The 14,784-nt window shown below is 46.0% G+C and overlaps 1 protein-coding gene across 4 annotated transcripts in view; it reads left to right on the forward strand.

Moving 5' to 3' along the window:
• PPP2R2C (protein phosphatase 2 regulatory subunit Bgamma) overlaps window positions 1-14,784 on the forward strand; it is a 71,745-nt gene that overhangs the window by 21,602 nt on the left and 35,359 nt on the right. For all 4 annotated transcript variants that reach the window (XM_048510113.1, XM_048510112.1, XM_048510114.1 and 1 more), the window contains one exon: window positions 12,911-13,008. In XM_048510113.1, coding sequence (XP_048366070.1) covers window positions 12,911-13,008 — 98 coding nt within the window. The remainder of the gene's footprint in view (window positions 1-12,910; window positions 13,009-14,784) is intronic.

Consider the following 14,784-nt stretch of genomic DNA (forward strand, 5'->3'; position numbering starts at 1 on the left):
CACCCCCCAAGTTTGGTGCAGTTTGGTTCAGGGGGGCCAAAGTTGTGGACCCTCAAAACTGTAGCCCCCATCTCCTATTAGCTCCCATTGGAAACAATGGGGGATGGGACACCCCCTTTGGGAGTCCATAACTTTGGACTCCTTGAACCAAACCTCACCAAACTTGGGGAGTAGCATAAGGACAGTCTCCTGATGATACGCTGAAATTTTGGTGCTGATATGTCTAAAAATGCACCCCCTGCACGCACCAATGTCCTGGTGCAAAAAAACTGGTCATGGTGGAGTGGCCGCCCATGGGGGGGGGGCATCCAACTCACGTTTTTCCCAGGGCTACAGTTTGCCCAGGGCTGCCTCATTACACCCCTGACTTACCTTCATAGCCCCAAATGGTCTGAGACCTTTGTGTCCACAGGACTGACTCTCCTGATAGTCCCCCACAGAGAGCTCTACATTTCTCAGGAATTGCTGATCCCAGAACCGCCTGGCTGTCCTCAACCAGAGCCAGGGGCTATTGTGGGGGCTCCCTGTGACTCACACTACGTGAGTGGATATTGGTCTCCATTGGCATCTAGGTGGCATATTCATCTATTAGAACTAACAGCTATCAGATATAGGGTTTGGGGTTTTTTTGCAGCCCTGATCCAAGAGAAGTGGGTACTGCTAGCCACAGACAATAGTACCACAACATTTTGTTAACATTCAGAGAGAATATCCCTATAACCGATACACACTGCATCTAATCTGGACTCCTTTGAGAATGCCTTCCAGATGTTGTGGAGGGTGTTGTTTGACACTTTTCTCCCTATCCCTGCCTTGGACAGAGTAACTGCCAACTCTTCAGCTGCTGTTCTAGGAAAAATATCCATAGAAAACATCTGTAGAGTGGCTTCTTGGTCCTTACCTTCCACCTTCATGAAACTCCAGGACATGGACTCCAGAAGAGAAATAACTGTGGAAAAAACAGTATTGCAGATATTATTTTGCTGGTTAACCCACATCCATGGCATTGGTAAGTGAGCTTGCTGTTCTTCCACGTGGGAAGCCATAAAGATAGAAACAGGATTGTACTTACTTGTAGCTGTTGTTCATTGAGTGACCTCATGTGCCGGCACAAATCCCTCCCTCCTTTCCCTGCTGAGGGCTCCTCAGTTTTTGAAGGCCTGGTCTTCTCTGTGGCAGCAAAGGGAGGACTGAGGGAGGGGTGCTCCCCCCTTGCCCTGCCAGTTTGGGCGGGAAATGCTGGTGCACACGGGAGGAGAGGGTGAGCCCCCCAGGTACCCTGGAAAGCACTAGATACCTTTCGGATTTTCATTTCCATGGGTGGCCTCCACATGCCCCATCCCACGTGTGCCATCACAGAAGGCCACTTGATAAATCACAGTTACAAGCCTCTTTTACTCGGATAAAAGGTAAGAATGTTCCAGCACAACTAACACAAAGCCAGGCTGAAACCTTGCAGAACTGCTGTTTCTACCCTGCTGGACCAGGGCTGGATTCCATGTAACTCTGTAGAAAAATTCCCTTCATCCTGGAATTCATCCCGGTAATTCAACCATTGGGACCACAGTCTGTGCATGGATGGGAACCCGTAGCGGGCAGAAGTGAGGGTTCCAGCAAAATGAGCCATAAAGCCCCAAGCTGAGAGTACTTACAAAATCTTATGGCTCTGACTCTAGTACCGTGGTGGCGAACCTTTGGCACTCCAGATGTTATGGACTACAATTCCCATCAGCCCCTGCCAGCATGGCCAATTGGCCATGCTGGCAGGGGCTGATGGGAATTGTAGTCCATAACATCTGGAGTGCCAAAGGTTCGCCACCACGGCTCTAGTAGAAGAAAAGAGTTACTGTCTCACACCTTGCTAAAATGTTGCACCGTAGGGGACACAGGTACCGACAGCCAAATGGCTAGATGGTTTTTTCTTCCTCTTAAGGCAGGAAGATCAGAACAACCTCAAAGAGCGGGATGGACTCCCCATGTTTAAGCCTGGGTCTCTCTTCTTCATTTGTGGTTATGGTGAACATAAACATAACAGAAAACTGTCATAATAGGAGTGCTATAGAGAAGGAATACCTCCAATTGGAAAGAGCCAGCATGGTGTAGTGGTTAAGAGCAGGGGACTCTAATTTGGAGAAGTGGGTTTTATTCCCTGCTCCTCCACATGAAGCCTGCTGGGTGTCCTTGGCTAGTCGCAGTTCTCTCAGAACTCTCTCAGCCTCAACTGCCTCACAGGGTGGCTGTCATGTGGAGAGGAAGGAAAGGAGTTTTAAGCCATTCTGAGACTCCTTTTAGGAGAGAATTGCAGCGTATGAGTCCAAAGTTGTTGACTTCTTTTTCTTTTATTGAATCAAGTCATTGCTCTATCTTGGCAGTATTTACTCAGACAAGCTGGGGCTCTCCAGAGTCTCAGGGGGCAGCCTTTCACATCAGCATAGTGTAGTGGTTAAGAGCAGTGGAATCTAATTTGGAGAGGTGGGTTTGATTCCCTGCTCCTCCACATGAAGCCTGCTAGGTCACAGTTGGGCCAGTCACAGTTCTCTCAGAACTCTCTCAGTCCATGCAGAAGCAGCCAAAGGCAAACCACCTCTCTTGCCTTGAAAACCATACAGGGTCACCATAGTCATCTGTGAATTGTGTGGAATTAAATACATCCCTGCTGTGTTTAGTTTTTATAAGCTGTCTGGAGATCTCAGGGAGGAGAAAGGCATGATAGAATTATGTTAAATAGACAATAGTAATTTGCAGCACAGAGGAGACATTTATATCTTTAGTAACAATTACCCAGTTAGCTACCTGTTTTTTAGTTAAGGTAAGCCACAAATGTAGTGGAAACCTGCAGAAACAATAAGATTTTTCTTAAAGCAGAACTTCAAATTTGTTCATGGTGAGAAGATCTCTGTCAGATTTCATGGGAAAAAACTGAGTTTCTATAAAATGAGTAAAATTAAGGAGGCAGTTCTGTTCATCCCCATCTGGGACTGTAGAAAAGCTTAACACAGAGTGTTGGACAACTTGTGCTGTGTGTGGTGTCTATCTCATTGGAGAGCTGCATGATTGGGGTTTCCCTGATTTCTTACCAGCTCAGGATCTCAACCAGCAGTTGTAGTCCATGCAGTATTGTGTGTGTGTGTGGGGGGGGGGGGGGACGGGACGGATTGCCCTTCTGCCCTAAATCTTCTCTGGTTGATGCTCATGCCAAGCTCTCCAAGTAGCAGCAGAATGCCCACATTTTCTTAGAGCTTTGGAGGATTTTCTGATTTTCTACTTTCATCTCTGCTTTTATATCATAAGCAGCTCCTTGTGGGAGGTGAGAAGGACTGTTTCTTTCGCTTGGCCGTCCAGCAGATATTTTGAAGCCTCCTGTCTTTTTCTCAAACCTCCTATATCTTGTGCTTCCAACCTTTCTTTGCGGAGTTATTTTTTGCAGCTGCGTGAAAATGTTCCCTGGAATACATTTGTCGCATTATAATAAGTCCACTCTTGCTCATGTATTATACACTGAGGTGCTCTATTTCGTTTGTTTTTCCCCCCACATTAATCTTTAGAAACTGATTTCATAACCCAGGTGATGTTGCTCTAGAATTCTGGACTGATTTATCTCTCCCCTCATTTCTTTCCAGTCCACTAGCTTTGTTCTTGCAGAAATACTGTAGTCAAAACTTTGCTCATTACTTAAGTCTGATCCCAGTGAAAATCATTTTTAGGTAACTGGCTCAAGGCTGACTCAGCCTCCATCCTTCCGAGATCAGTAAAATGAGTACCCAGCTTGCTGGGGGGAAAGCATAGACGACTGGGGAAGGGAATGGCAAACCACTCTGTAAACATAGTCTGCCTGGTAAATGTGTGACCTGATGTCACCCTATGACCCAGTGCTTGCACACCTTTACCTTTTATTATTATTATTATTATTATTTATTAGGTTTATAAACCGCCCTCCCCCGAAGGGCTCAGGGCGGTGAACAGCTTGCTTCTTGGTCTTGCTTGCTAATTTAATTGATTAATTTGGGGGGGCCAGTGGGAAAAAGAAGTGAAATGCTATCAAGTTTGTCTTTAGACATTCACAAAATTAATTTCCCGCTTTTTCGCTCTGTTAACTATAATGTAAGAACTTGGTTGGATTTCTGCAGTGTAGCAAGGCCATTTACATGGCTATAGTGTTCCATCTTCCATTTTTACTTTACTTTAAAACAATACTATGCTACATATTGCCTAGCAGAGTACATCCATTGCAGTCCTATGAAATACATACAGAAGTCAGAATATACTTTTTACAAATGCAGTTTTCCAGATCTAATTGCGGAAAAACTGGGTTCTTTCAGATAAAGGTAGTAAAAGGTCACAGCCTCCTTGGGAAGGGCAGTGAGGTTTCCTTCCAATCAGAAGTTGACTTAATTCCAAGTCAACTTGTTTCAGATTGAAGTCATTAGAATGGCTTCATCTCTTACAATAAGGAGCAAAAAATGGACTTGTCAGTGCCTGCGCTCTTCTGCTTTCTGGTGCAAACAGTGCATGCTTGAAGAGGAGGAGGTTAAGAGGGAATACATCAACTGTGTGTGAAATTCTATTTCTGCAGCTACTTAAAATATAACCTGCCTTATTCCTTTCATGTGTGACCTATGCAAGTACTTTTCATATGTGTGAGATCCTGATGCCCATCCAATTCACCCTAGTTAAAAAAAAAAGGGGGGGGGATGCATGTTAAACAGATAAAATGAAGAGTTTTGTGGGGATGGTTTTCCTCTTTGGTTGCTGCCTCCGCCTCCCTGTGTTTACCCGCTCCCCAGTTTAACATCAGGAGGAGGGCTGCTTAGGAACATGGACTCCACAGTGAGACTCACAGATAGGAATCCAGTCATTCTCTCTCTTAAACAATTCAAACCTTTATTCTACTAGGAACATTGCTAGTAATTTTAGTGCAGATTCTAATAATGAAATTACAGTGCAGAAATTATTGTGCAGATACTAATAACGAAAACGAGAACAGAGTAAGGTTTCTGAACAATGGTGATTTCCTCACTGGCGATTAATCCTGGGTTAGTCACTCGAAATATCCAGGTTCCCTTGAGATCTCCTCACAGCCAAACCATGGAACACAGATCAGTCCTGTTTCTGGCACTCCCCCCCACCCCACCTCCATCACGGGATTTTCCTGGACCTGCTTGTATATGCACCTTTTTGGAAAAAAACACTCCAATGGGAGCTAATAGGAGATGGGGGCTACACATTTGAGGGGCCATAACTTTGCCCCCCATGAACCAAACTTCACCAAACCTGGGTGGTATAATCAGGAGGGGCTCATAAAGATAATTTTGGTGCTGCTAGCTTAACAATTGCACCCCTGACAGCAGGCACCCCCCCCCCAAGGGGCAGGCCTAGATGTCTTCACTAGAAACATGCTGCAGTGAGGATGTTGGAACCTGGATGAAAAGGTGCCGATTCTTTTGAAACTTGGTTGTATCGAGATTAAATGTTGAGTGGGAATTCGGCCTAAGTTGAAAACTATACTAACGTGGCACCTGCTCTCCCCCAACCCTCCCTGCCCATCTGGGAGGGAAGATGCAAATAGTGTAGGTAAAAAAAAGGACGCACTGTCTCTCCCTCTCACCAACACACATGAACAAAGGACGCACTGTCTCTCCCTCTCACCAACACACATGAACAAAGAGCAGCTCCTTTACGATTATCCTGGCCAATCTGGGTTCTGGATTTTAATGGCAGAAGCCCACCGGTAGCCAGGCACAACTAGGTTGGTCAGCTCCGGTTGAGAAATACCTGAAGATGTTTGGGGAGGGGAGAGATTTCAGTGGGGTGTAATGCCATAGAATCTACCTTCCAAAGTGACCATTTTCTCTAGACAAACTGATCTTCATTGCCTGGAGATCAGTTGTAATCCCAGGAGATCTCCAGCCATCTTTTGGAGGTTAGCAACTGTGGTTTCAATTTACAACAGAGAGATTCTTTATTTTCCCTTCAGGATGCACAAACATCTTGCCCTAGGAAAAAACAAGGTTTTCCAGCCTTGCCTCGTCTCCATTAATGTTTTCCAGCCTTGCCTCGTCTCCATTAATCTACTGGTGGTCCCTGGCCCCTTGATGATACGGCTGGCCTCCATGCGGGCCAGGGCCTTTACAGCCCTGGCCCCAGCCTGGCTCAGGGCAGCTCTTCCACCAGCTGTGTGCAAGACCCCTCGCGGGACCTTATGGAATTCACTTGAGGCCTGTAAAGGCGGAGCTGTTCCGCCCGGGCTTTTGGGAAGGTACCAAGCCGTTGATAGTGCCCTATGGCCATACATCTGGGCCTTATCATCCTGGGATTGCTGTCCTTCCCTCCGGCAAGAGGGTTTGAAATTGAGACTGCGGACGCCATTCTATGAATTAGTTTAACTATTATAGTTAGTTTCCTATTTTACTGCTGCTTTTAAAGGTTTTAGTTGTTTTTAGCTGTACACGGTGGTTACTGTGTTGTACACCGCCCAGAGCCCCTAGGGGATGGGGCGGTCTAGAAATCTGAAAAATAAAATAAATAAATAAAATAAATGTCAGCCCTCCTGGGCAATCATCCCTGAGACACACCAGGACCCCTGTCATGCACCCAATCTATGGTGCACTCAAGATGGATACAGATTAGGCTTCTGCACATGCTCAACTGGCCTCCAACAAGTCAAATTGTGAGACATTTTAACCTAGTGCAGTACAAATAATTACATATAAGCAATTGAATAAGTCTGGGAAGTCTGCATTTGAATGAAACTTTTGCCATTCCCCCGGACTGTTCAATAATGAGACTTTGTGTTCAAATGATTTCCTTTGTTGAAAATAGCATCAGGATTAGGCATTCAGATTTCAATTGACAGAACTAAAGATTAGGTGCCAAAACAACTTCCAGTATATTTTCACTCCGTTCCACCCCCTCTTTATGGAGCTTAACACCACCTTCCAGTACCAGTTCCCAAAGGGAGGGGAACAACACCCCTCCGTTCACACAGGAAGGCGAAGGCATGGCCTTCACCAAAGCAAAGCAGCCCACACTCCCCAAGGCTTTGAAGTGCAGAAGGCAGCAGGTGTCAAATGTAGCCTGTGCCTAGAAGTGAAACTAAAGAGCAAGCAAGAGGATCCCATATCCTAACCAGGAGACCTGACAGGATCGGCCTGGAACAAGGCAGATTATGACAACACTCCTATGCAGAGATGCCAGCTTCACATTTCAGCAGCCCTCTCTGATTTCCTTAGAATTGCTTTTCTCAGTGTAGGAGATGCTTTATTATTTCAGTTTCCTGTATCCTTATCTAAACCTAGTAATACAAGTTATATAAGCAGTGAGACGTGTAAAGCGAAGGTGATTCTTCTCCACATTACTGAGCACATGGACAGGACCTTGGGACACAATCACGCATTCCCTATCCAAACAGACTGTGGTGTGTTCAGATAAGGATCTTCAGTCCCTCCTTGTTCTCCTGACCTTCCAATGTGCCAGGGGTACACTGTCTGGCCCAACGGAGAACCTGCAAGGGAAACATGACTATCACAGAGGGTGTGGGGGCTCCTGAGCCAAACCCAAGTAGTTCACAATGTGTGAAAAAAACAATAATTGGCTACTGGCTATTGAGAAGTGTTTGTCACGTGGCAAGTCCAGATTTGGTGCCATGTTGTGTCTTCAGACCCTCTGTCTGCCCATCCTTTGCTTTGTGAAGGCGTTCTGGGGTTGGGTAGATTTAACAGGGTATTGACTTCCATGTGGCCAGTCCTGGAAGGACCACATGGCTGGCAAGTGGGGATTTACCAGAAAGAGCTCTGGTTTCACTGGGGATGTTCCAAGTGTGAGTGTGCCTAGATAGGTGAAAAGGGTTAATTGAATCAACAGTGGAGTTTGTAGAACAAAGAATGCCTCATTAAGCCCTGTGTGAATTAACATGTACAGTCTGTTGACAATACCCTTGGTGCCGTTCATTCAAACAGTGTAATCATTACATGCTGCCCCGTGCACTTCGTGTATCCTGAAGAGTGGTTCCACATATGGTGTCTTCACTGAAAAGCAAATTCAGGGAGGTGGAGAGTTGCTCAGTGATGGGTATCTAAGCATGCTGACAATATGTTTTAAGAACTTGGAAGCGCAGGCTGAAGGATTTCAAAGGGAGGGGCCTCTTAATTAGTAATTCAGTATTGAGATGGCTTCAGAATCAGTAGCATTAAGAGGTTAGAAGATCTAGATTGCTCACATGATGAAGAGAACAACGTTCAAATAACAGGGGATAAAACAGCTAATTTAAGGACTCTGTTGCTGGAACTGCAGAGGTTCTTTGAAAGGTTACTAACTGCACCAGCTGGAGATGGTATACAAATAGCCTAAATCTCTGTAACTGCATTCTCAAATGGCAGTGAATTCTTTAATGTCAGCAATTCAGAGTTTAGACTGCAGGCCCTCTTTTCAGTGCTCAGCACCTGGGTGTGGGGACCCTTTTTCTTTACTGAAGGGAGATTCCTTTGGAAGTGTATGAGGAACATGTGTGGGTAATCAATTAGACTTTCCTGGTTTCTGTTCTGCGGTGGTTAAGGATGTGAGCTATTCTGAAACAGTACATTGGTCAGGAAATTGAATGTTATTGAGTTTTGACAGGGCCAGCACACAGTCCTGTTCACGGCACATGCCCAGTTTTGCAATGGAGATTCCCCCCGTCTCTTAAGCCTCCTCACAACTCCTGGCTGCAGATGTGCTGAATGTCCTGCCAGCTGCAGAGCTCAGGGGGCACCTTTCCCAAACTCCCCATATGGATCACAGCTGTGCATCTGGAGTAATAGAGACCATAGTGATTGATGGACGCCGCTCAGAGACTCCTGGGTGACACCCGTCCTGAGCAACTGTCAGCTGCCTGTCAAATCCTATGTGACCAACCCCCCCTCCCCCCAGTCTCTTTTTCAGCAACACTGGTCTGGAAATATCACATTTGCTGCCACCTTTCTGGCCCCTGTAGCTTCTTTGTGCCAGCACAGAGATTGGTTTTAATCTGCCATGTTGTTACTTTAATGTTTACTGTTTTATATTATTCTTGTATTTGTTTTTATCATTTGTCAAGACCTTTGGTCAGAGGAATGTAGGAACAAAAGAAAAGACAACACTGTGCTCCCCATCCTCACCCCCCCCTTCCATGTGGCTCTTACACCAGCATGGCTGTGCATCGATATATCTGCCGGCAGGGGTGGGGCCCCCTGTTGCGCTGTCCCCCTTGGATGGGAGGCAGTCCTCGCAACCATTGAGGGCAGAAACTATAGGTAACTGTCACACACTGTCTGTGTGTTATTGTGGGGGGGGGGAGCATTTGCTGTAGTCAAAGGCTGCTTATCTTTGTGGGGTGAATTGTCACACCATCTCCAGTTAGAGGAGTGTAATGCCCAGTCTAGTATGTGTATCCCTAGATGGAGCACCTGTGTGGGTTTTGAACGGAGCAGTGTTTCTTCCCAGTCTTCGCTGTTTGTGCGGAGCTCTCCTTTGCTGTGCAGAGTCCTGGGTCCCCTTGTGTGTATTGTGTGTGTCTGCACCCAAAGCACGGGATGCAGCCTCATACCTTTTCATCTGTTTTTTGCTCAGGGGTCCCTTATGCTTAAGCCTGCGCCTCTCCTTACTCCATGGGCTGTTGGAGGCAGGAAGAAGGTTAAAGGGACTGAGGGGGCTCTTCCAGCATGCCCCGAGGCCTGGCTGCTTCTGGCTGCTGCATCAGGATGGTATCAGTAGGGTGCTGTGCTGGGGTGGGGGTGGGGTGGGGGTGGGGTCTTAGTTTATGTCCTAAGCAGTTGTCTTGACTGATGCAAAGACAGCACTGTTCATAACCCATTCCATCAGAAAATGGGAAATGGAAAGGTTTCCAATCAGTTAGTCACATCGACCTGAAAAGTGTTGATTGATAAAACATTTCAGTGGTACATTTAAAAAGGGCTCGTTGTCCACCCGTAGAAGATCAAAAGGGCTTGGTGAAGAGGGGCTTGTCTATTTGCTGCTACTGCTGCTGTCTAGGTGAGAAGCAGAAGGCACGCGTGGTTGTACGGGAAATGGTTGTGTCCTATTTTTCTGCCTGTTTTTCACCACTCATTTCACCTGTGTCACGATGGCATTAATTTAGATGTTCAGATTTAGCTTTTCATGGGGTGCCACGTAACATCTGTGCTGCCTGTTTCTTCCCCCTTGAGTTCTGCTGGGCATCCCCGTCACTGCTCCTCATGCTAATTCAATTATTCACAAGGATGGATCCTTTGGGGTTGTGCTCCTGAGCATCGCAGCTATGAAGAGTTATGAATGTGACAGCATTGCTCCTGTGTAACGAAGAGCACACGGGCCCTGCACAGAGAGTTATGTTCAGAATCCTTTGCTGTCTTCTTGCCTCTGATGGCACATGGAGGGTTCTCCATCAAGCAGATTAGAAATGCTAATCGCTCCCTGGCTGGATACCATGAGGTGGTTAAGTCAAACATCCAACTAGAAGACTGTGACATCTAGCAGGGGGGAAAAATTGGAGACATAATTATTATAACATGCCTTACTGGAGACCTCAAGAACAGTTCTTTGACCAACAGAAGGGGTTCACTGTTGTAATTTTTTACTTTTAAAAAAATAAGATAAAATTAATGCTACATTCTGCGCCACACGCCAGAGGGCCCCTGTCTCTGTGGCTTCAGGTGGCACCTGAAGTTGTTTGCAGGGAGAGGAAGAGTCGGGTTTGCTGACTTCCCGGCCCTGTGACTGACGTCCCTCAGGGGCTTAACTCTCCAGGTTCTCTCTTGATCACAAAGCTGGCCTGTCTTGAACGCTCCCTCCCTATGGAGGACTGCCCTTCATTTTCTTGTTGTGTCTAGTCAGAACAGTAGGTTCACTAATAATATAGAATGCATGCCTCAGCCACCAGGATGATTAAAGGTGTAGGGCCATGTTTATGTCCAATTGACCATGCTGGCAGGGGCTGATGGGAATTGTAGTCCATAACATCTGGAGTGCCAAAGGTTTGCCACCACTGGTGTAGGGTGTCAGGACCATGCCTGTCAATGCTTTGATGTCTTGCTGTGTGTGAATTGCAAATGTTTCCCTGTTTCCCTCTTCCCTTCCTGGCAATCTCCTGGCATCAGCCCACCTTCAAAAGAGGTGTGAAAGGTTCCCAAGTCCTTTGAAGCTCTGTAGTGTAATTGTAGGAGAAACTGTAGTCGACATTTGGTGTGGGACAACACGGGTGTGTGTGTGTGTGGACTTAAAGGATATAAATCCTGGATCTGAGCTCTCTAGCTCAGATCCTGCTTTACATTGTTACTCTTTGTATTACCTGGAATAAACTGCTTTTGGACTTTCCTACGGTCTTTGTTATTTCCATGTTCGAGAGTCTGACATAGGGTGGGGGTTAAGGTGCCCCTCAGGGAGACTTGAACCAGTTGGATTTAACCCTTTCTTCACAAGCTAAAAACTTTCATGTGGCCTTTAAATCCAACCATTTCAGCTTTGTTTAACCATCATGGTAGAGCTGAGAGGACAGAATTGCCTCCACAGGCCTTGATTTATTTTGCATTATATTAAATATAAAATAACAATTAACTTTCCTCAAGTCGGAGTTTATCTCACTTGACTCTGACCTTGTCCAGACGCCCTGTCATCAGAGATGTTGGGGGCTGGAGTGCTTTTAAAGGTTGAATGGCTCCAGTGCCAGCCTGCCACTCACCCAGTATGTTCACAAATGCATCTAGATGCTAACTTCTTGCATTTTGTTCAAAGTCTTAATTGTGTACCAGTGCAGCTGTAATGCATCACCTTGTTTCTACCAACCACACTACTGGCACTCAAAGAATCAGATTTGAAGTTAGTTTTAATGTGACCACTAATACCTCTCCCTTGCATTTGCCAAACAAATATTTGAATGGAATTTGATCAGATTTAAACCTGTAGAGATTTGACTTATTTCCCCTCTTGGTTTCTTCTTATGTAAATCACACTTTGTTTGTATATCTTCCTAAATGAAGCTGCTATCCAAGAAGTTCAGATCCCTTAGAGGAACAATATGCTAATTAGCAACAATTCTAATTGATTCAGTCCCTGTTCTTATTACTTTGTACTGTAAATGGCCTCCCAGCAGAGTATAATGATCATACAGATGTTTGAAAGTGCTTTCCTGCTGAGTATAATAATTGAAATCTATAATGTCTCGTCAAATAGTTCACTGTTTCCAATTAGTATAAAGCAGTTCCTCTTAGGCCCAGTATAGATTTAGAGTATTTAAATCACATGTACACATGGGGCCAGATCCAGTGGCAGAAAAGGAGAAGCAGACGAGAGGAGATTCCCTCCCTTGCATGCCACCCCTCACTCCCTCCCCTCCCTTGCATGCCACCCCTCGCTGCCTCCCCTCGCCCTCCCTCCGCTAGGGTGGGTGCTCCATGTCCAGATGTCGGGCCCCCTCCTCCTGATCCCCTTTCATACTGCAGACTCTTCCCAATCCCAGGGCTATCTTGGGGATCCACTGACCCCTAAGGCCAAACTTGGGGGCATAAGCAGCTGCTATGACATGCAAGAGGTTGGGAAATTCACTTCTGGAAATGTTGCTCTGCTCATGCTAAACAGAATCTAGGATGCAGGCTGTGCCTACGTGGGTTGTTTGCCCTTGGGTAGATGGTGCTGGGAAGTATTCCCCCCCTCCCTCCCTTCTACCTCACAGCATTGTGGCACATTTGTTCCCCTCCTGGTATTTCCCCAGCAAACCTCTTGCCAGGAAAATACTGTTTCCATTTATGAGGTACTTAGAATCTCCAAGTTCTTCTATGATTCCATGTCAGGGTTGGGGAAGAAAGCGGCTCCCTTGTTTGGCTCTTAGTAAACATTTTGTTCTCACTGTTCTCACTGTTCTGTATGGCCTGTTGTACATAACCTTTGTGTTTTCCCCCTGCAGCTGACATTATTTCAACTGCTGAGTTCAACCACACAGGGGACTTACTGGCAACAGGGGACAAAGGCGGTCGAGTTGTTATATTCCAAAGGGAGCCAGAGGTAGGTTGGGTGTTTTACTGTCCTAGTTATTATCAGGGTAAGACTCTTCTTTCAGCATTTAACAGTGAACAGTGTTGGCAGTTAACAATCCATGTGCACCTGTGCAATCTCCTATATGACAATCATTAAGTGCTGTACCTTATGATTCTTGACAAATGTATTTTTCTTTTATGTACACTGAGAGCATATGCACCGGAGACAAATTCCTTGTGTGTCCAATCACACTTGGCCAATAAAGATTCTATTCTATTCTATTCTATGAACTGATATCTGCATCACAGACTGAATAATGAATTCAAACCCCATACTTGGACAGAGGATTTGATTATCAAGCTTGAAAAAGCACACCTTGGCCTGCAACATTCCCTCCCCAACCAGAGCAAATTCTGATGGCCTTCAGGCCCTGAGGAGGAATCCCTGCGGGGCTAAAATGCTGACACATTCTCTTTGGGAGACACTTGTTGTCGCCAACAAAATGCATATTCTGCTTTTCTCCTTTGGTTCCATTGAGCCAGCTTTCAGGGCTGGATTCAACTGGTTGTGGTGGGTCTTCCGAACTGTGTGGCTGTGGTCTGGTGGATCTTGTTCCTAATGTTTTGCCTGCATCTGGCTGGCATCTTCAGAGGTGTATCACAGAGGGAAGTCCATTACACACTATCTGCCTCCTCAATAGGGTTACCAATCTAGATATTTCCCACATTTACAATTGATTTCCAGCCTACAAGATCAGTTCCTGTGGAGAAAATGGCTGTTTTGGAGTGTAAACTCTATGGCATTATACTTTGCTGAGGTTCCACTCCAAATCCCACCCTTCTGAGACTCTACTGTCAAATCTCCAGGCATTTCCCAACCCAGATCTGACAACCCTACTCCTCAGTGGCAACAAAGCAAGTCTTTTGAAGCTCCATAACTTTGGTGCTGCCACTGAAAAGCCCATGTTACCTGTGGTTACCCACCATATCTGTGCTGGTGGGGCCACACAGAAGAAGGCTCTGAAGGTGATCTCTGTGTGTGAAGAGGCTGATTTGAAAGGAGATGGAGGTCACCTGGTCCTAGCCCCATAGGGTTTAGGGAACAGATATTTGTTGGGTGGGAAGACGGTTTCTTACATGCCCCACTTGCCAAACGTCTTAGCAGCATCTGGCTGCCGGCTGTTGGAAACAGGATGTTTGACTAGATGAATCTTAGGTTTGATCTAGCAAGACGCTGCTTTGGCTGTGACGCAGTTTTTGCACTCTGGTGCCTCACAGCCCAGTGAGTTTCATCTTAAGGAGCTGATTAAGAAAACTTGTCCTAGATTCTACCTTGGTTGTGCATGAATGTGGATTTAATAATTCCTCAGGTTGATTTTTATATCATTTTTAATGACAAAAAATCCTTTGAGACTATATCCCCTGCCACAGTCTTTTAAGTTTAGCCTGACAGAGAGACAGGGAGAAGCCCCCGGCCCCAAAAGGCCTCACACCTGAGAGAGATTCAAATATAGCTGTGCCATGTTAATTAGGTCTCCAGAGATCAGTTCCCGTGGAGGAAATGGCAGCTTCACAAGGTGCCCTGAGGCCTCTTAAGCTGCACCCCCAAATCTCCAGGCATTTCCAGCCTGGAGCTGGCAACCATGTATAACACACTGCGTATCCCTGGGAAATGAGCAAGGAGCTCTTGAGGTGGGTGGCTGAAACCATCCCGCTTGGAGAAAAGGTGACATAAGAACAAGTCAGCTGGATCAGACCAGAGTCCATCTAGTCCAGCACTCTGCTACTCGCAGTGGCCCACCAG

The sequence above is a fragment of the Sphaerodactylus townsendi genome, linkage group LG10 (assembly GCF_021028975.2).
Source record: "Sphaerodactylus townsendi isolate TG3544 linkage group LG10, MPM_Stown_v2.3, whole genome shotgun sequence".
Taxonomy (NCBI): Eukaryota; Metazoa; Chordata; class Lepidosauria; order Squamata; family Sphaerodactylidae; genus Sphaerodactylus; species Sphaerodactylus townsendi.